This window comes from Mytilus californianus, unplaced genomic scaffold (assembly GCF_021869535.1).
Source record: "Mytilus californianus isolate M0D057914Y unplaced genomic scaffold, xbMytCali1.0.p SCAF_1, whole genome shotgun sequence".
Taxonomy (NCBI): Eukaryota; Metazoa; Mollusca; class Bivalvia; order Mytilida; family Mytilidae; genus Mytilus; species Mytilus californianus.
Genome location: NW_026262581.1, coordinates 123,514,406 through 123,537,701, shown reverse-complemented (window position 1 = coordinate 123,537,701; position 23,296 = coordinate 123,514,406). Strand labels below are relative to the sequence as shown.

At 30.8% G+C, this 23,296-nt stretch overlaps 1 protein-coding gene and 1 long non-coding RNA gene across 3 annotated transcripts in view; both read right to left on the bottom strand.

Annotated features, from left to right (window-relative positions):
* Positions 1 to 721: 721 nt before the first annotated feature.
* Positions 722 to 5,195, bottom strand: LOC127712773 (uncharacterized). The gene is made up of 2 exons (XR_007987308.1): positions 2,809 to 5,195; positions 722 to 2,741 (listed from the first exon to the last, which is right to left on the bottom strand). It is a non-coding gene; the product is annotated as an uncharacterized LOC127712773 (long non-coding RNA).
* Positions 5,196 to 6,435: 1,240 nt separating this feature from the next.
* LOC127711751 (NPC1-like intracellular cholesterol transporter 1) overlaps positions 6,436 to 23,296 on the bottom strand; it is a 71,213-nt gene continuing 54,352 nt past the window's right edge. For both annotated transcript variants that reach the window (XM_052217865.1, XM_052217871.1), the window contains 7 exons: positions 22,464 to 22,589; positions 21,595 to 21,739; positions 20,978 to 21,099; positions 16,466 to 16,621; positions 14,717 to 14,730; positions 13,234 to 13,428; positions 6,436 to 7,185 (listed from right to left, as the gene is read on the bottom strand). In XM_052217865.1, the coding sequence (XP_052073825.1) occupies positions 7,095 to 7,185; positions 13,234 to 13,428; positions 14,717 to 14,730; positions 16,466 to 16,621; positions 20,978 to 21,099; positions 21,595 to 21,739; positions 22,464 to 22,589 (849 nt within the window). In that variant the 3' untranslated portion in view covers positions 6,436 to 7,094. The remainder of the gene's footprint in view (positions 7,186 to 13,233; positions 13,429 to 14,716; positions 14,731 to 16,465; positions 16,622 to 20,977; positions 21,100 to 21,594; positions 21,740 to 22,463; positions 22,590 to 23,296) is intronic.

Below are 23,296 nucleotides of genomic sequence, written 5' to 3'. Positions count from 1 at the left end.
TTCTATACTTTTTTTGTCCCTATTTCTCCATTCTATAAAACCCCATCCACACCCTCCTGAATCCTACCACAAGTGCACCGACGATATTTGACAAGGTTTACTACAATAAACATGTATATTGGGCACTCAGCAGTGAAATACCTTACAAGTATAGAATAAAAGTTTACTGCAATAAACGGAGCCTCGTGTACCTTGGGCACCCAGCTGTGAAACAAAATTCATCTCCCATGCTTATGAGACTACCTGTCTTTACAGGTAAAATAATTGTATATTAGATACAATTAACGGACGTGTAGCAAAACAATGTAACTGTAAGATTGATAAGATTAATCACATTCACATTTTCAAGAGTGGCCGCATAATAACAAACTATTAACAAATTATTAATGATTAAAAACAAAAATTTAAATATGAATAGATATAACTGCATTTGAAAGATAAAAACTATATTTTTTATTTTTTTTTTTGATTAATTCAATTTTGTTTTTAAATTATTTTTAAAAGAAAAATAATAATATCCGATACTGTTATAGTATTATCAGTGATAGGTGATATATGTTGTCTGCTACGGTCGAATACGAAACTACGTTAAAATAACGTAGCTAACTACCGGAGACTCAGATAATCCGATAAATCTATAGTGACCAATCTCTGTGTTATAGTAGTCTCAGATTTCATATAAAGTGTTCAATAATTTTTTTTGAGGAAAACAACAAACAACCGTATTTAATACCATTTATTAACCAACATGTATAAAAAAAAATCGCATATTTCCCTTCTTATATTTGCATATCTTTTTGATTCATAATACTGACACACACTTTTATCAAAATTGCCACATAAGGGGAGGCAACTCAAATGTAAGGGCAGATAATTCAGATAAAGTTACTTTTACAATAGAATGTGTTAGGAATTTACCTATTTTATTATGTAGCAAGAAAACGGGTCCCGTGACCCCATTTTTTCTTTTTCTTATCTGAAAGCATACTATTAGAGCTATCTTCTCATATTTTATCTCAAAATTCTATGGTGTAGTTTTCGTTTTATGGCAGAAAATTGGGTTTTCCATGCATAATCTATACAAAATCTGTCAATTTTGCACAACCTATAGCGTGAAAATAAGCCCCGTGACCCATTCTTTTTATTATTTTTTTTAAAAATGCATGATATAAACTACATTTTGGCAAATTATTAAAAAATTCTATGGATTATAATTAAGACACCCCATCTACCTTAAGGAAATATTTTCAAGAAGTGTTCTATATGATTTATTTTTTTACGTATTAATGGCTTCTATTGTTACATAAAAGATGTATTTACATCCCTGTTCACCCTTAATACTTAATAAAGAATTTGATGCTTCATTGTCTCTGTAAGAAACAAGCATATGTTCCTTAATATGTAAAAAGAAATTCAATTAAACTAAATCCTTTAAGAATTGGCAGATCCGTAAGATTGCAAACAAGAATACTTAAAAGAGAACATAAGTATTCCATTGTGCACTTCCTTTAAAACAATCGTGCAACAAGAGAATACTTTGTTCGTCATGGAGAATTTCTTTAATTCAGTTTACTGCTTCAGGAAAATTTCCTGAAAATCCTATTCCATCTCCTACTGTCTACTTATTTTTCTATTGATCTAAAATAACAAAAATAAATCCACATACATGTGTAACAATGACTAAATTTACATCATGTTTCCAAACATCATTTGCAAAAAGTTTGATGGTTAATATGATCTAGATGTTACCCCCATCTGCTAATCAACTAACTGGCCCTAGGGTTTATTACATCATGATTGTCTTTATTGTGATAAAATAGCTAACTAGATATCAATATGTATAAAATTATATGGAATACAAAAAGATTTTTGGGCATTTATTGATTGCATGACAACTTCCAGGTCTTCATAAACATTCTTAAGGACACGAACATTTTATACCATAGAAACTTCTGGACACTTGTTACAGAGGTTTGCAACCAATATTTTTAATTAGTTTTTGCTTCAAAAAATGGAATGCTTATATATAATAATTTCCCAAATGAACATGACTATTCACAAATACTCACTGGAATTCAGCTATCCGTTTCTTATTTAAACATATAATAAGAAATAAATGAAATCTCTTCACTACTAATGAAAAAATACCCTGCTTCATTTCATGACAATTATAGTGCAATAGTGTTACTAATACAGATGTACATATATCTTTTTGAATTTCTTCTGTCAAAAGAAACAAGACAATAAAAAAAAAAGGAAAATAAGAAAATACCTTGCCAAAACAGTATTAGTGTGTTAACATTTATAACTATTTCAAAGGTGAAAAAAGAAGAGATGTGGCTGATGTCAATGAGACAACAACCCATCACCACAATCAACAAAAATAGGTCACCCCATACTCTAGTTATTTTCTTGCTATCAAATAATGATTGTTATAAAATATATGACCCTTCCAAGCCGCATCATTAATAAATATGAGTATAAATAATAATCTACAAATCAGTAAATTAACAGATATATAGTAAGCATGACAACTAACAAAACAGCTAACAGTAGGTTTGTAATAAATAAATATAATAAATATTAGAAACATAAAAAGACAATAAATAAACAATGAAACCATACAATAATTTCTTTTATAATTTGTAACCCTGACCATTCATAATTACACTACATTGTATTATCTTTCTGATCCTTTCCCTTCACCCTTAATCTATCTTTTATATATACATTTCCCTAACCTATAAAAAAGCAACAACTAAACCCTGGATTCACTTGGGCCCTTCACCCTTAATCTATAAACCTAACCTATAAAAAAGCAACAACTAAACCCTGGATTCACTTGGGTCCCTTCTAAAACAACAAACAATGCATATTCCATGATAAAATATCTTATCACTGTTTTATATCAACCTAAATCAAAGAAAACCCAAAGAAAATAATTCAATAAAGTGCACAAACTTAGGTCATATCACTTTTATTACAGAAACTTACATATTAATGAACCATAAAAATAAGGTAAAGGAAGCCTAAACAGCCAGACTTGTACTCATTACTATGATTCAATACAACAAATATAGTTCAGCTATAACTTTAAATAACTGAGGTTTGATTTCTAAAAACATCTTCTATCAATGAATCATATAATGATATTAAGGTCAGGTAGCCCTGTCAGAAGGACATGTAATCCTTATGATGGCATGGACCAAAAAATGTCACCAATTACACAGTGTAATGGAGAACCTTACCTTATCATGAAACAGTAATAAACAAAACATGAACAGTCCCTCCCAATAACAAATCAGGTGTACACTAGAATGAGTGCAGAACAATAACATTGAGTTTATACATAGAGAAACTGACTTAATTGTATAAACTGAGTAAGTGTGCTCAATGGTAAATAATAATGAGGTCACATTTATGCAAACTTACCCATAATGGACATCTGTTTTACATTGATTTTTAACACATAGTTGAGTGTATTCCCAAGTAACTCAATAGACCAAATGATCATGAAACTTATACTGTTTTTTTCATTGAGTACCAGGTAATTGAACCATAAGAATGATGTCAATGACAATGAACATGACAAATGCAAACTATACACAAGGTCATGTTTTTTTCTGACTGTTAATGACGTCTTTACACTAAATCCATTGGATGTTTGATGTGTACTGATTGATATTTTAGTCTTAGATACGTGATTTTTTTTAGTTGTGATTGGCTTTGAACAAGCTGTCAGTAACTGTGAGTACTCTCAGATCTGTACTTAGTGTCTTTTTGGTGTGGGGATGTATAAGTACCCGTCCACGTCCACTCTGTTTTTTTGTTAGATGTATTTCTATTTGTATCCATCTGATGAGATAAGCCTTTTTCAACTGATTTTTATAGTTTGTTCTTATGTTGTACTGTTACACCACTGTCCCAGGTTAGGGGAGGGTTGAGCGCTCACAAACATGTTTAACCCCGCCACATTCTTTATGTGCCTGTCCCAAGTCAGAAGCCTGTAGTTCAGTAGCTGTCGTTGGTTCATGGCTGTCAAATTTGTTTTTCATAAAATGTTTTGTTATAAATTAGGGTTTTAGTTTTCTCAATTGAATTGTTTCATACTTTTCATGTCAGGGCTTTTTATAGCCGACCATACGGTATGGGTTTTCTCATTGTTGAAGGCCGTACAGTTGCCTATAATTGCTAACATCCACTTTATTTGAACTTTGGTGGATAGTTGTCTCATTGGGAATCATACCACATCTCCTTATTTTTATATAGACCATAAGTCAAGTGTATACAATGTGAATTTAGCTCTACAACCTTTAGATATATTCTAAGCTTTATATACAAAAAAATGATTTTGAACATCAACGGTAAAAGCAGATAAGGCTGTACCAATAAGCAATTACATTTTTTCTCTGTAATCACAAAATGGTCATGAGAGAATCTATAATTTAAATGATAATGGACAAATCAAAATTACCATAACAAGAAATATTCTAAAAAACCAGAACAGAATCATCTCTGTATAGATATAGTTCATGCTGTCATCCCTGATATCACCAATCTAGTATACATATGTATTGCCTTCAGCAACTTTTATTACAGGCAAGACAATAAATTATATGTGAGGTTATAAAGTTGGAGCATTAAAAATAAATCAAAGGATCAGATTCCTTTAAAAATGCAATCAAACATACAGAATCACATATTTTGTATAAAAACACAAATTTAAGCACTTAAATAAAATAATTAGATTACATAAAATGTAATCAACTGTACTGTCACAACATTTCAAACACTAACAAAACTAAACAAACTTAAACAATTGATAAGTCTTCATAAGGGAATAAGTTAAAATCTGTTTCTTCAAACAACATTGTATGACTGTTTCATAACTGACATCTTATTCTGACACTTGAGGAATATTTCATTGGTTTAATATACCTTGCATAATATAGTGAAACCTATTAGATAAATAAAATACCTATGTTCACTCTTACCAGGTACGTGTTACACATAACTGTTCACTCTTACCAGGTACGTGTTACACATAACTGTTCACTCTTACCAGGTACGTGTTACACATAACTGTTCACTCTTACCAGGTACGTGTTACACATAACTGTTCACTCTTACCAGGTACGTGTTACACATAACTGTTCACTCTTACCAGGTACTTGTTACACATAACTGTTCACTCTTACCAGGTACTTGTTACACATAACTGTTCACTCTTACCAGGTACTTGTTACACATAACTGTTAATCTGCAACACATTGGTGTTTTCATGTAATATATAGATCTATTCTAAAACTCTACAAGTATGCATGATAATTAATGATGAATTTCCCAAGCTGCTATTAATTGAACTTCTTGATTCATTAGCCAATACAAACATCTGTAATGGACAATGTCTGGTTCAGTTCTAAACTTTACTTTTTTTATTGAAATTCTGTTTTTCAAGTCTATATTTGGGTGCTCAATTTCAGTCTGATATCTTTAATGACTTTTGGTATATAAGGTAGTTCATTGAAAATCAGAAAGCACATTGTGTAATTTCTGGAAAAGTTAGCAGCAAATAAAATGAAACAGTTCATAAGTAAAAAATTAGATTAAAAATATATCAGGTTGGGTTAAATTAATCAACAATCAAAAATGTATACACTTCCCAATATTGTCTTTTAAATTAATATAATGAGTAGTGATGTAAGAAAAATGTATTTCAAAAAAGCAAGGTATATTGTACATCATAAATTTCATCAAAATATCTCATTAATACATAGTTGAAGGAGAATCTGTATTAGAGAAATAAACTTCATATGTAAATTTGACTAAGTTTATAAATCAAGAGAAATACATCTTGGTCCTGTACTTCATTTGCAAAAACAATATTGGCTGACTGATTAAATTTTGATTGTCCTTTTGCAGTAATATAATTGTTTCGTTCAGAGCATGAAGAGCTTTTATTTTATTTTTTTTAAATTATACTGTTGGTCAAATGATTTGATACAAATAAAACTTTAAAACCCATTTGATTGATTGATTAATTGTTGGTGTTTAATGGCACTTTCAGCATGTTTGGCTATATCTTGGCTATCAGTTTTTATTGGTAGAGGAATACAAGAGTATGCAGAGAGAACCACAGACCTCTGACAGGAAAACTGGCATTCCTAATAAATTAAGAAAGGAGTCTAACGCACCTGCTACAAACAGGAATCAAAATCATACCCTCAGTGTTAACAGGCTTGAACTACTTGGACCACTCTGCCAAACAAGGCCCAAAAACATATTTGACACAAATCAGTATCATGTTTGAAAACGACCTTATCACAATCTATCCTTTTGTTCCAAGTAATTCTAAAAGTTAAAAGATCAGGGACAAGACACATACATCTTAATTTCTTGGTTGAATTTATATTGAAATTAGTGAATCATACAACATAATTTTTATTTTATTTATTTGGAATACTTCATAAAAGTGAATTATGTATCTGGAGTTACTTTATTTTCAGTCAGTTTTATTGACCCTTGACCCTTTTGGGTGCTGGGTCCAATAAAGCTAACCTGAAATAAATACCAAATCCAATGCAGTAGCAGTCATGCCACACTTACTTTTGGTACAACAAATATTCTGTGTATATTTAACATACTGGAAAAAACTCACAACAAATATTTATTTTTCAGAGGTGTTTTTTTCTGTCATTTACCCAGACTATCAAGCTTGTCTTAATGTAATCACATGTCAATCCTGGTCTGTTTCCATTTTTATTAGAAAAGATTTATTTTCAAGAGAACATTATTTAACACAAATGAAGTGTCATTCATTAGAGTATGTGCAAACCATTTGTACCTTGTAAATGCAGAGTAAGACTTTTCATTATCAACCAACAACCATTATTTATTTTTGCTTGTTGTGTTTTAATAAATATTATGGCAGTCAGAAAAAGGATTTCCCACTGAAACCAAAGTGTCTACATACATAAATAAACCAGTAACAATACACATACATCATATTCTACCTAACTGCAATTGAAATAAGTGGAATAGAATAACCACTTTGTTTTACTAAAGTTCATCAAATATAAAAAACCCTCTGAGTATCAGCTTCCTTCTTCATGATTTACAGTATATTTATCTTGTGTATCAGTATCAGCGTCTGTAGTCATTTCATCTTTATTGCTCTCAATTAAACTGAAATAAAAAATTAGGATTATTTAATTAATTTTTTTATGATCAAATTTTTTTTTCAATTTTCAGTGTGGTAGGGGGCTGCATTAAGATGCAATATTTGTTTTCCCATTTGCTTTCTCTTGAAGTTGGTTGTGGTAATGTAAAATATTTTTTATCATGGAAACTCAAAAGGGAAGCAGTAATGCTCACCTTCAACACTATGTTAAATATCTTTTTGGGTAAAGCGTTGCTCAGCTATATTTTGACAAAAAACTATGTTGAAATGGCCATTATAGGTCAAATAGTAAATTTCAACATGTTTATGATGACAAAGTGACATCACAAGTAACTTTTCTGCACAAAGGTGTCCTGATTAATATACCTGTTCATTTATCAATAAAATCTGAGACTATTAGTTAGTATAATAGTCCCAGATAAAATGAACATAATATTGAAAGGTTTGAACAGGTTTACTGTTATTCAGGAGTCAACTAATGGCTCTTATCATATCTCCTCCTTTTACTTGTTTGTGGTGTATATTTATTGGAACATTTGATAAGCCATCCTTAAGTAACAGGAAAATATACAAAGAGCACCTAACAAAAAACAAATCCCAGCTTAAAACAAGTGCAGAATAATATCTTTGTCGACAAATACATGACAAACAAGTCTTAAAATTAAATGTGATAATTTTAAAAACACAGGACACAAAGGGACGCCAAAAATATTCTACTTAACCTGATAATAAAATCTAGTTACAATCATTCAAAGGATAACAATATATGTTATATTTCCTCTAAACTAATTGCACTTTAAAGACATCATACAAAATATTGAAGTTGACTTTAATGTTTTCATCCTTGAAACATACAGTAAAAATTATGATGAAATGTTTACCAGTTTGGCAAAAGGATCCTTAAAAACTTCTTACCTTACTTATTAATGTAAATAATGTGTATACTACAATAAACAGACGTTTATGAAGTAGAGCATCGTAATGATCGTTTGTTTGTGTTTAACACCACTTTCAGCACATTTATCTATATTGTGGCAGTCAGTTTTGATTGGAGGAGGAAGCCAAAGTCCCCTAGGGAACTACCCATTTTCCACAGGAAAACTGGCAAGCCAAGTCAATTAAGATTGAAGTCAAAGGCACCTGCCATGAACTTACAACCTTAGTGCTGACAGGCTAGTAATGGCTATTGATGAAATACTTAAGACCACTGGGCCACTGAGGCCCCTGTTCCCAAATGAATACCCAGTCTCCCATTAAAATATTTTTAGCAAAGTTCTTTTTTTTGCATCTTAAACAACAGTAACACCAATCTTGATTAAAACCCAATTTTGGCATAAATATTCAAATACAAAATCAAAATGAACATGTTTATAACAGGTCACATTGTAATGAATGAGTGTTTCAAGTTGCTTGCACAACAACTTCATGCCAAACTACCTTAAACAAAAACTTGATCCGGCAAATGTTTTTCATCTGATACAAAATTAAACAATGGTAGGACCAATAGACTGGAAACAAGAATGTGTCCATAGTACATGGATGCCCCGCTCGCACTATCATTTTCTATGTTCAGTGGACCGTGAAATTGGGGTCAAAACTCTAATTTGGCATTAAAATCAGAAAGATCATATCATAGGGAACATGTGTACTACGTTTCAAATTGATTGGACTTCAACTTCATCAAAAACTACCTTGACCAAAAACTTAAACCTGAAGCGGGACAGACAACGAAGGGACGGACACACGGAATGAACGGACCCACAGACAGAAAAACATAATGCCCCTAGGTGGGATATAATAACATTATACCCTCTTTCCTTTGTAGGCTGTGCATAAAAACTTGATGAACTCAGAGCTATTGTTCACTATTTATATACCCAAATTTCATAATGTGCATGACATTTTTCAAGATGAGATTGGAAACATGCAGTAGAACATTGAAGGTAGATCTAAAGTTGAATTATAATGTGATCAAATCTATAAATGCATTGTTGACAGAGATATGTCTCGCCTGTCTTCACAAAATTCAGAAAAAGACAATCTGATGGACAGCAACATGGTTTATTAATTCAGTCGCTGGACCATTATCTAGTTGGCAGGGCCTCAAAATAATTGTCAAAACTGAAATGTACTGATAGTAATGCAACTTTATACAAAATATCATTGATCTTTCAAACTGACTTAAGCAGAAAACTTAACATTGAAAATTGCTAATTAATTCAAAGTCACTGGACCATGACCTAGGGGGGCAGGTCCTCTAAATAGTCATCAAAATGATATGAACTGATAGTTATGCAACTTCATACAAAATATCAGTGATCTATCACAAGTAGATGCTATCAAACTAACTCAAGCAAAAAACTTAACATTTCAAATTGATTATTAATTCAAAGTCACTGGACAATGTTCTAAGGGGCAGGGACTCAAAATAGTCGTCAAACTGATATCTACAGATAGTAATGCAACTTCATACAAAATATCAATGATCTATGACAAGTAGTTCCTATCCAACTAACTTAAGCAGAAAACTTGATGAACTCAGAGCTATTGTTCACTATTTATATACCCAAATTTCATAATGTGCATGACATTTTCAAGATGAGATTAGAACAAGCAGTAGAACATTGAAGGTAGATCTAAAGTTGAGAGATTTAAATAATCAACTTATTCAGTATACATTTTGGAAAATATTGACCAACTAAATTTACATTACATTTAACAAAGGAGGAGGTATGATACAAGTTTTTATCTTGCCCCTTAAATTGCAAAAACAGTAAACATATTCAAACCTTTCATAATTATATTAATTTTATTTATAATAAACAAGTTAATATAATCTGGACACTTTAATACAGGAAGGTCACTTGTGATGTGACTATGACATCATAAGCATGTTGAAATTTACATATTTGATGTAAAATTGCTATTTCAAGCACAATCAAAATACCTATATGGGTAAAGATGTTGCTCACATCTAATTATTAATGACAAGATCTGAAAATGAGGCTCTTTTGGCGGTTTTTGCTGTTTTACACTAAATGCTAGAAGTTTGAAGCCAATATATGTAAGATAAAATTCAAAAATACAAATACTAATGTTGGACAGACAAATGGCTTATGAACATCTGAAGGATGGTATTTGGTAGATTTATAATACTTTCTGATTTTTGAATTTAAGGGCCAAAAAAGTGGCCTTATCTTACTTTCTACCTTTCTGGTTTCCTGTTTGAGGATTTCATGATAAAAACCTTTGTTTTTTACTCAAAATAGTAATTTAGTAATAGAAATTATGTCAGTTTCCTTATAAGATCATGTATTGTATGTTTAAAATAGAGTTACAATTAAAAAATTTTAGAGTTTCCTGTTTTCGGAGATTTTTTCATACAATCTTAGTACTAATTTCTGGTCATGAAATTTTGTCATTTTCCTTATACAATCATGTTTGGGATGTTTGAATGGAGCTATATTGTAAAAAAAGATGTTGCTACATCAATAACATACATATTTAAATTTACAAGTTTTCATTGATTTTTTTTTTAATATAAAACAATAATTTTAACCCAAAATCATCAATTTACACCTATTATATAAATTTCATAAAATTCTGGCAAGAATTGTACACATGAGAGCACTAACAATGCAATTTTCCATATAATTAATATCTCAAAGGGGCATAACTCTTTTAAAAATAATTGATCGGCACTGATTTTCGAACTCATTCAAGACATTAATGATATAAACCTATAATATAAATTTCATAAAAGTCTGGCAAAAATTGTACACATGAGAGCGCTCACAAGGCAATTTTCCATATAATTAATATATCCAAGGGGCATAACTCTTTTAAAAATAATTGATCGGCACTGATTTTCGAACTCGTCCAAGACATTGCTGACATAAACCTATGATATAAGTTTCATAAATATCTGGCAAGAATTGTACAAATGCAAGCACTAACGATGCAATTTTTCATATAATTAATGTTTCCAAGGGGCACAACTCTTTTTAAAATAATTGATTGGCAATGATTTTCAAACTCGTCCATGACAATGCTGATATAAACCTACAATATAAGTTTTATAAAAATCGATGGAGAATTGTACACATGAAAGCGCCAACGATGCAATTTTCCATGTAATTAATATTTCCAAGGGGAATAACTCTTTTAAATTAATTGATCAGCACCGATTTTCGAACTCGTCCAAGGCATTGCTGATATAAACCTATGATATAAGTTTTATAAAAATCTGCAAAGAATTGTACATGTGAAAGCGCTAACAAGACCAGACGGACGGACGCCCGGTATTTCTATGTCCTGCGCAACGGGGACAAAAATAAAATTATTATATATTAAAGATTATGCAGTCTCTACTGTTGCACATATATGTGATATCCTCTTGAATTATTCAAATGAAATGTTTATGTCCAAATAATGTCCATTTTAATTCAATTTCAATTGAAAGACTAAAATTAATGTTAATCCTGGCTGCATATTATTATGTTTTGGTGTTATTTTTTCTCTGGTTTAGTTTTATCCATATACAAAGACTTGGTGTGTTCCTGTTTGAACTTTTTTAACAAATTTCACAAAAGACTCCTATAGCCTCTTGATATGCTTGTTGTTTCTTCTTTTTTTTTTAAGGAAAATGATTACATGATTATATTATAACTCAGTTTTTACATTCTCTATGCTTAAAGAAGTGGCAGAGAACTGCCCTGGAGACAAGATCCTCAGGGGGTCCAAAAAGCAAAAAATCAATTACGCTTAAACTCATGTTACACTATTTTATTAATTGATTGTTTTCCTAAACGTTCTGTTGCAAATATTTGATGCACATTCAGATCAAGAACATAGTAACAATAAATCTTATATCAGTGATCGGCTCTGCATGAGTGGATTGACTAGATTGAAGGGTGTGTCTTATATCAGTGATCGGCTCCGCATGAGTGGATTTACTAGATTGAAGGGTGTGTCTTATATCAGTGATCGGCTCTGCATCAGTGGATTGACTAGATTGAAGGGTGTGTCTTATATCAGTGATCGGTTCTGCATGAGTGGATTGACTAGATTGAAGGGTGTGTCTTATATCAGTGATCGGTTCTGCATGAGTGGATTGACTAGATTGAAGGGTGTGTCTTATATCAGTGATCGGTTCTGCATGAGTGGATTGACTAGATTGAAGGGTGTGTCTTTTGGACTGCCAATGTAAACTGAGGGTATATTGAATAGGGGCGGAAATTTTGCCTTGCAATAGGCCATCTACAGACCCATCAAAGAGGCATCTGTTTTAAGGTCCCCATTGTGATTAGACATGGCAGCCTATTTAAACATCCTGCTAAACAATTTGATATACAAGGATCAAGAAAGTTGGCATGTTATTCACACTTTTATTTCTTTGCATAATTCATTGCACATCATTTATGCAATCATTTCTATGCATAAAAAATTTGATAAAAACATCTCATGTTTAGTGGGTACCATTAAATTACACTTGGAAAATAAGAAATATCACCTATGCAAGATCGTAAAATGGCTAATATGGTTCAACTCAATTTTATCAAACCTTTTGAAAAATACAAAATCAAAAGCTAACAGAGAAATTAGAAGTAAAATAAAACTTAGTGGAAGGTTTCATTTTGGATGGATCATCAAATGAATTGGTCAATGCAGTAAACACCCCTCTCATGATTTGGAATGATAAACACTGTAAAAGTAACATTGTACTGGCAAAAGTAACATTATACTATAATAATAATAATAATAATAATAATAATAATAATAATAATAATAATAATAATAATAATAATAATAATAATAATAATAATAAATAATAATAATAATAATAATAATAATAATAAATTCGTTATTTAAAGAGGACTTATACTGGCAAAAGAAACATTATACTGGCAAAAGTAACATTATACTGGCAAAAGTAACATTATACTGGTAAAAGTAACATTATACTGGCAAAAGTAACATTATACTGGCAAAAGTAACATTATACTGGTAAAAGTAACATTTTACTGGATCAAAATCATTTCAATAAATCTTACCTTTCATTTTCTGGTAAAAATTCTGCATTTTTATCCACACAATTTGTACTTTTTGATTTCACTCTTGGACTAGAAGCTATTGCACATGTTGTACCATCTGTAACTTCTGAACTGTTACCAGATTCTGATTGTGAAGACTTCAGTGGACTGTTCTCTGTACTGGTATCCTGTCTGATACAGCCAGAATCAGCATCCCTGTCAGTAAATAACAACTGTTATCAGGATCAACACAATATGGTGAATCATTGTTCATCTTAAGAAACAAAGACGATAATACCTTGCATTATAATTCAATTATTACACTCTCTACAGGTAAGTGCAAATTATGTACAATAACTTCTGTATTATAAAGTAAAACATGCTAAACAAAACTCCATATACACTACAACTTAAATAATATATATATTCAAAGCCTTATATAATTTCCATGTCTATAATTTGAAACTATTGAACATGTATCAATATATAACTAGTAGCCAAACTCAAGTAGTTAAGAGGTTTGAAATAATCATGAAAATGATTTGTAGGATAACTCAGAAATTTCAGACCATAAAATATATGTATATAAGATATGAGAGATGAAAACAGACCAATAATAACATTAAGATATGATGCAATGAGGAGACGGTAACATTAAGATATGATGCAGTGAGGAGAGGGTAACATTAAGATATGATGCAATGAGGAGAGGGTAAGATAAGGCCATTCAAATTCAATCTGTTATTTTAAATGATATGAAAATATACCAAATTATCTTATCTATAGATTGAAGCACAACAGAAAAAGTATGGAACTTAAGTGTGACAGACTGACAGAAAAAGTATGGAACTTAAGTGTGACAGACTGACAGAAAGACAAAGTAAAATCTTCATGTTCATCTTCTGTGGAATAACAAACAACAGGCTATTATTTGAACTTGGAATTATTTTAAATTATGGAATTTGCATTATTTCTTGTGCTTGAAATTTTTAATGGATTCAATGTTTATTCTGTATTATAATGTTCTGGGATGCGCACAACACTTACTATTACAAAGAAGATAGCAAATTTTCAAAAGAATGTACTGTGCTGCGCACAACACTATCTATACAAAATACATTGTGTGGAAAGTGTTATGTACCGCTCAAAACATAATAATACTTAATAAACATGGAATTTATCAAAAATTTCAAACACATGAAATTATGCAAATTCCATAATTAAAAATAATTCCAAGTTCAAATAATAGCCTGTTAAACCAAAAACCATATATTACATACCCTTAAATGGATTATTCAGGCCAAATTTTTAAAGTTTGCATTTGTTAAATACTGGCTCATAAAAAGGACTTATTTATTCTTCTTAACTTTAAAACCTCTACTTGAAATAATGCTTTTTTTTATTTATAAATACTAGCTATAAATAACAGGGACTTACTTATACTTATAAAGTATAAAAAAAAAAAAAAATTATTGTTATAATTTAAATGTACTTGTCAACTTACATCTCATACTCTTCCTACAAATAAGAAAAAACAAGGTTAATGTAAAATATAAACTTAATGAAACAAGTAGTTACATACTTCATGCTAGGCACAACCATTCAAAATGTTGGAAAACAGGAAGTATGTGTCTGACAGATACAAAAAATACTCCAATGTTACAAATTTTCATTGTCAAACTGCTGAACTAATTTTGGGACAAATTTTATCAAAATTATAGAAAAGTTAACAAGCTCTAACTCAAAATACTGACAATTCTATGTTAAGGGGGGTACCGTATATGGAAATTCATTTCAACAGCTTCAGACATACTAATTGTTTTACCAGGACCAAATCAGTACTATGCTGTACTTTGACCTATAATGGTTTACTTTTACAAATTGTGACTTGGATGGAGAATTGTCTCATTGGCACTCATACCACATCTTCTTATATCTATATACCTTAAACTTACTACATTACCTGAAGGACAAGATTCACTTTTGGCAAAATATGGCCTAAAATTTGAACTTCATCTTAAAATATTAAAAAGGCCAAAATCTATTATTTAAATGGGTCTATTTCAAAAGCCTTAATATTACACTAGGTAAAACAAATCTCTTCATAAAAGTTCTTTATAGGCTCCAAAGTCCACCTATTTTGGAGATATTGTCAAATGACAATGATTTTGTGCATTTTTTGGAACCTTAAAGCTTTAGAAAAACTTAGGCTGCAACCAACGATCCAAAATTTTTTGTAACCAAAAGGTTAATATCAAATCCCTAGCCACAAAAAATTACTGGATATCGATGGAGGACAAAGTAAACTATGCTAAAAAATGTTATAAATCATGGAAAAATTGGACCAACACTGATGTAACAACACAAATAATGCATAATTAAGGGGTCCTAATTTCATAATAATTTATAATGTGGGGTGTCAAAAAGAAGTTGTACTAATATCACAACTATTGCTATGTGAAATTTTAAAAATACTCCTTTTGTTTTTACATGTAATTTCATCATCCCCATACTTACTTTTTAATGCATAAAATATAAAGAAATAAATTTTGAGAGTATATGAAAAAATTTGCAAGCTAATCACTGTCCACACTAGAGACTATATTAGTAGAAAGGAAAATCAAAGGACAATAACTGTGTCTCTAGACCAGTAAATATTTAAAGCAGAAACTTATAGACATAAGTGTAATTTATTTACATAATTGTACAATATGCATTTTGTACATGAAGCAAAATATATTGTGCTCAAGCTATGGCTGCAATTTTCTCTGGTAAAGTTGTCTTCAGACCATTTTGATTGTTTTGTTTAGGCTTATTCAAATTTGTAAAAAAATTTACTGTAAATATACTTATTTTGTAATGTAGTTAAAAGCGGAGCATTTTTTTTATGATTTCCTTCAACGTAAATGAAAACTAACTTCTAATACAATAATTTGAGATCATATCACTTAGGTGGTTTTTTCTCCTTTCACATGGGTTTTCCCCTTTCTAGTCCTTACAAGATATGAGAGAATTTGAATGCATTGTAACTTTAACTTTACTTTTATCATAAGTTTGGAAATAACATGATTTAAATTACATTTGAGTAAAGTTTTAATAATAATAAATTAAAATATCCTTATAGATAGTTACTGTAGAAGGAGATGAAATCTAAACTTCTAAAGGTCATTTCAATATGGCCTCATCCTCTCTTGTAAGAAATGAAAAAAATAAATCTGTTATGCAAAAAGTGATGAAAAGAATATTAACTTACCTTTTCATCAGCATTAATTCCATTTGAAAGACCATTATGTAAATATTTCTGATTATCTTCTTCGTTGTGATAGGGCTCTGGTCCTATCCAACTTAATATCACCGGTAAATATGCTAAACCATGAAATAATCCAAACACAACAACAGTAAAAAATACCTACAATAGATAACAGGTGAATTCAAAATAAATAAATGAACAGCATCCTTTAGAAAAGAAGACTTTTTTGTTGAATAAACTGAATGTGACTTTTTTCATTTGTAATACTGGTTATTTCAAGCATTACTGTCAAGTTTTGTCATAATCAGTTCAATAGTTTAAGAAAAATCTTGTATAATGTAAGATGCCATTTACAGCTATTCGAGCAAAATTTCTTCGAAAAATCCAAATCAAGCCCCATCATGATAGAATATAGTGTGGACCAATAAATGATCATATATTTATCTCATCTGCCTACAAACAGTTGAATATGATACAAAAGATGACTTTAGGATGATAAATACCACTAATGGACCTCTTTGTCTTCATTATAAGGTCTCTTTTGGTCCATTTATACCTCTCATTTCCTCAAAGTTTCAACTTTTTAGACCAATTAATAAAAATTTTGGGGTAACTTTCACTCATTTATGATAGAAATGTTATAATAAATGAGTAATTGAAGTATTCAAGCTGAATGAACTATCCATATAAAAGTTTACTGTCTCCAAGGAGGTTTCAATAAGTCCTTGCGTAAAACTTAAATTTATGCCGTGTTCCATACAAGGACATAAAATGCTTCCCCTTTTAGTGAATAATTTGTTGTTACTGCTCTAAAAATAATTTCATTTACTTATAACTATATATTTATTAAAGTATCACTTAGGAAAAAGTTTTCTATTATAGCAGAATATAAGAAATAAGGAGAAAAAGTAAGAAAAAGCTCCCCAAAACACTGAGTATGGCTTGCTCTGTCTACTCTTATTCATGGTAGAGTCCTATTTCAAGGCAATTTTCTCATAAATGTGTTTTTGAGACTCAATCCACTCAGAATATTTCATTTTTTGTAATATTTCACTTAAATAGCATGAAATTTTAACAAATGAGAGTACTCACAAGGTCAAAAGTGCATGTGTAGCTTCCCATATTGGGTGTAATACCACCATTGATTTTCCCCTATTAGTCTTTGTTAAATTTGCACTTTTCAAAAAATTGTGCAGAATTTATCTTTGTTTCAAATAAAGAAATACTTGGCATGAGTAAAGTTTTATCCTGTCCAGTACTAGAGACAAAATTTCACATAACATTTCATTGCATATATGAAAATAACCATCACTGGAAGTTAACCAATCAAATTTTCACCTCTTTTTTATCTGTGTACAAGCTTTAGTAACCATGTAACCTCAAGTTTTCAAAATATTCTATAGAAACACCAATTAAAAAAATAATGGTGCTTTGAAGTATCCAAGATATATGTTTATGACCCAGAAATTTTTTACTGCAATGAAATGAATGATAAATTACCTACAACTGTGAAATTCAAGGGAATATTTTTTTACGACCCTTTTTCGTATGCAACCGGATGTGATGTACTATGATTTGGTGGTATTACACCTAGATAAGTCCCCATTAGTACTAATTTACTATTTAAAAAGAGACCCTGTAATTTATGACACTCAGAAGTCTGTATCAAAGTCTTACTTCAAGTATTCATTGAATTTTAATCAGGATAAAATAATACATTTATTAATAACCATCATCCTAGTTCACAAAGAGGGTATTATTTTATGAACTATTCAAGCCAAAACTTTTATAAATTAATCAAATCATAAGGCTATGAGGTAATTCTGTCATGTTTGGTTCCATTTGAATGTAGACTATGGGGAATTTTGTGTATACACACAAATGGCAAATGCCATGTTTTGCTTTGGGAAACCCCTAAAACAAGAATGTGTCCATAGTACACGGTTGCCCCACTCGCACTATCATTTTCTATGTTCAGTGGACCGTGAAATTGGGGTCAAAACTCTAATTTGGCAATAAAATTAGAAAGATCATATCATAGGGAACATGTGTACTAAGTTTCAAGTTGATTGAATGAACTTCAACTTCATCAAAAACTACCTTGACCAAAAACTTTGACCTGAAGCGGGCACTATCATTTTCTATGTTCAGTGGACCATGAAATTGGGGTCAAAACTCTAATTTGGCATTAAAATTAGAAAGATCATATCATAGAGAACATGTGTACTAAGTTTTAAGTTGATTGGACTTCAACTTCATCAAAAACTACCTTGACCAAATTTTTTACCTGAAGCGGGACAGACGGACAGACGGATGGACAAACGAACAGATGCACAGACCGAAAAAAACATAATGCCCCTCTACTATGGCATAAAAATCAATCTCACCAAAAGATATAATAGAAAGTAATTAAAACATTACATAAACAACACATAGCTTAGAAAGTGATAGAGCAGATTGTTACCCAGAGAAAACATTGTCAACTGAGGTGAAGCCAAGGTTGACAATGTTTTTCCGGAGGGGTAACAATCTGCTCTATCACCCTCCTAGCCTATGTGTTATTTAATTCATTGTAATGAATGTTCTGTTATCAAAGTAATAAACTGTAACAACCATCCGCATTTAATATAGCCCTCACATGATCAAGTCTCAGGCTCTGTGAAAGGTCATAGACTATCAGCCATAGGATAGAGTAAAATGTCTCCCTCAAATAAACCAATTCTATTGTGAACTATAATAAATTTTATTTTAAAGTTTATAATGTAATAATTGTACTTTTTTTCAACTGCTATGGTCACTAAGAGTATTTTTAGCAGTTGGTGATGGGTTGAGGAATATGTTGAAGGAAAGGGCATAAAACTTTGGATAAAATAGCCTAGCATCTAAAGACATTATCTGGTTTTCAGATACACAAATGAGTCAAAGCGAAATCTAATGTTGTACTGAATTTCTAAGTGATATATATACCATGTGGATGAGCCAGCTAGCTATCTATGGGAGACAACTGCAATTCAATTGAAGCTGTCATTTTCATCGAGAATTTTTGATACAATTTTTGTTAAAGTTTAAAGATCAATATGATAGAAACATATCATCTTTGAATTTAAACAACAGATATATAATGGAATACTTCTTGAAAACACTGGCAATTCTATGAAGACTGAAGAGCAATGAGAGAAAGACAAATTTTCATTTACATCTTTAAAGTAAAACAAAATTATTGTCAAATTGTACATATATATGGTCATCATCTGACAGAACAGTTTATACCTGTCAATCAATCCCTTTTTCATAAGAAGTTTATAGCAGAAAGCCCCATAAACCAGATGGGTCAATACCCTAATGCGCCTCAAAGTGAGGAACTCAAAAGTAGAATATTAATAAATAATCTCTGTGCAGTGATATTGGACATGTTTCAATTTTTAACAAGTGTGTGACTGAGCTTAACCATTTGTACTGATTTGGAGAGCAGAAGACCATAGAATAAAGGTGTAAAAACTATGGAGTTATCAAATGTATGCAAAAAACTCAATTTTAAAAGAACTTATTGTGTGAAAAAAGGGATTTTCCTCATGAAACGCATCACACAAGGCTTTTTGGGGTGTGCTAAATCAAGGAAAAATTAATCTCACATCTTACCCTGAAAATTTAACTACATATGTGAAAATGTCTCACCTTTGAAACAAGCCTTCATATATATCCAAGTTTACGATATGGACATAGGAATTGAGGAAAAGGCTACCATAACCGCCTACCTGAAATGAATTGCCATCTTTACCCAGATATGCGATAACAAGAAGTTACATTTGATAGTTGTAATTAGACATCGATGACATATTCCTTTAATACTCAGTGGGTAAAATGAAAATCAAAGTGTCTTCAACAGAAAGTGACTTGTCCAGCAGATATGAAATTGCTATAACAGTACAATTAACCATTATAAACTTCAAGTCCAATTATCGAATCTTTACTGCATACTGAAGCTTAGTTATACATAAGGAAAAATTCCATGCTTAGTGGGTATCATGAATTTTAAAGTATCATTAAACAAGAATAGCTGCCTGCACATGTGAATATAGTTCACTGTACAATTCAACATTATGGCAGTGAAACATAGATATACCTGAACTATGTAAGTTTCTGAGATATGGTCATAAACAAAATATGTCATCAAATTTCAGATATACAAATGTCTGAATAGGATGAACATACATAATGACAAGGGTAAATATTTATACTTCAGTCATATTCATGACATGGCATGAAAAAAATGTGGAATAAGAGGTTGTATGATATTGGAATTTGTCTATTCTTTAAGACAATATGATGGAACTTAGAAGTCTTTTGGGATTTTATTGTGTTGTTTGGTTACTGTCTTAATGATGTAAACCACACATCTGCTTTAAATAATATAGAATGACAAGACAAAAGCTTATATCTGATAAATTCTGATTCCTGACTTTGTACTAGTGAAGTATAATTAAATCAATGCATTTCTAATCTATGTATACTTACTCTAAAAAATAAAGCAAATCCATAACTATTACTCCTAGATAGCAGTAAAAATGCTAAAAATGTACTGAATCCACCACTGAATACAGCTGGTCCTATGGCAGCTAAAGCTTTAATTGGACGTTCTACAAATGGATAAAAAATATCTTTACAAAGTGACAATTATTCCAATTGCAGGTGAATATATACTTCTACCTTTATATAACCTATAACCAGGTATAAACTATTTCAAATTCTATGTCAGAGACTCTTTAGTTCATGCATGCACATGTTAATTAAAGCCCATTTAGCAAGTCTCCAATGCTAGTATGAAACCTTTGAAATAGCTAACTTGATATGCAGGTTAAAATATCTAATGAGCATGCTATGATAAAATCAGATGGTATAATATCAACATATAATTAAGAACAGATTTTTTTTTCATATAATGCTTCAATCTTACATAAATGAATCCCCTTACTATGACCAACACTTTGAGAGCAACCGAGCTGACAGATCTGATCATGTTTATTAACATCATATCTGTGACTGGTAAAAATTTCCATATTGTGGTCAACACAATAAATCCACGAGACTTACAAAAAAATTAATGGTTGTTATTCATTAAATAAGTTTCTTACCATTTTTTTCTCCAATAATTGTCATATATGTATGTCCTATGTGTGCTGAATAGTCCACTGCCAATCCCACAGAAAGAGTCAACAAGATACTGCTGGCAGTGTCAATAGTCACATCCCAAAAATATAATGTTCCTGCAACGTCAATCTGAGAGAAAAAAAATTACACTGTCAGATACTGACTCCAAAAAATATATTACAGAAATGTCAATATCAACAAGAAGTTACACACGTGGTCCTGCAAAGTATACTACCCCTTATTATTAGACTGACAAGAAATTCTGTTAACTGGGTATGATGAAAATTCAAGGTATCGTCAAACAGGAAGTGAATCTCTGGCAAATTTGACAGTCCAACTCAATGCTGTAAAGTTCCAGACATAATATCAAATAATTCTTTTCATAAGAAGATCAAAAATATCTGTTTAAAAATTACATGTCCAGTGGGTATAATAAAAATTCAAAGTAGCATCAAACAGGAGATAGCTCCCTGGCATACTGAAAATCTCTTTCACATTACAAATCAACATCATAAAGCTCCCCACCAATATCAATTCATATCAAAACAGAAGCCCAAAAACATTTAATAAAAATCCCTGAAGGAAAACATAGATGGATGTACAAGAGCAAACCACCAACCCTGTGAGAGGGGTATAAAATTCTGACAGCTTCATCGGATCGTAATTGTATATTAAGGAGATAGCAGTATTGTATTAAAGACTACTGGTAGTGTCATATAATTCAAGACTGCAAAATGTGCTGACTGAAAGTTTATAATAAAGTAGAGCCAGTAAATGTTTATTTGCAACTATCAAAATATCATTTAAGCATTTTGACTTCTTCAATCATTAATGATATATTCATTAAACTTACCAACGTAAATATCACACATGTAAACACGATCAAACTTGTCCATAAGTTGGCAATTAACAGTAATGTTACAATAAACACACAAACACCTGCCAAGGCTAAGTTTCTGTATAACTCCACTTGAAGAATCTGAAATTGTATATGAAAATTTATATTGTAAGTATAACATTCATTATTTCAAGGGACCCTGACCATACAAGCTCATATTGTTGAAATCACTGATCTTTCCCTAACCATAAATCTTATCCTTCATCCAACAAATAATTACAGTAAACCACTGACTATGTACTATTTTATGGTCGCTCAATGATAAGTCATCACTCGTAAAAGAAGCATATTAGTTGAAGATAAGAAAAAATTAATCAATCCAATCCTCATCATTTCTGTATAAAAAAAGTTCAACTTTTCCTGCTTATTTTTTTTTCTTTCATTTATGATCAAAATAAATGCCAAAAGTTGAGCAACATTCAGTGTAAATATCAAAGGCATTCTTATAAATTTTAGACATAATATAGAGAAGTGAATAGCTAAAACACATATTGCATTGTTTAAAGCACACAATACAGTCTCTTCTGTTGGAAGTTTTGTGGTTTAAATTTGGGAAAATGTTCTGTTTTCTTTGTAGACAAGCTTTGTCTATAAATTTCCTCAAGAATAGTAACATAGTAAGATAGGTTACATAGCCATGTTATTTTTTAAATGTTTTTTTGATGTCTTTTTTTGTAATACTGGGAAGATGGGTAACTGTGTCATTGATTTTTACCTGACATCTACTTTAATAATAAAAATAAAAAAAAGTTAAGTTTGTTTTCTTATTTGTGGCAATCCTAATGAAA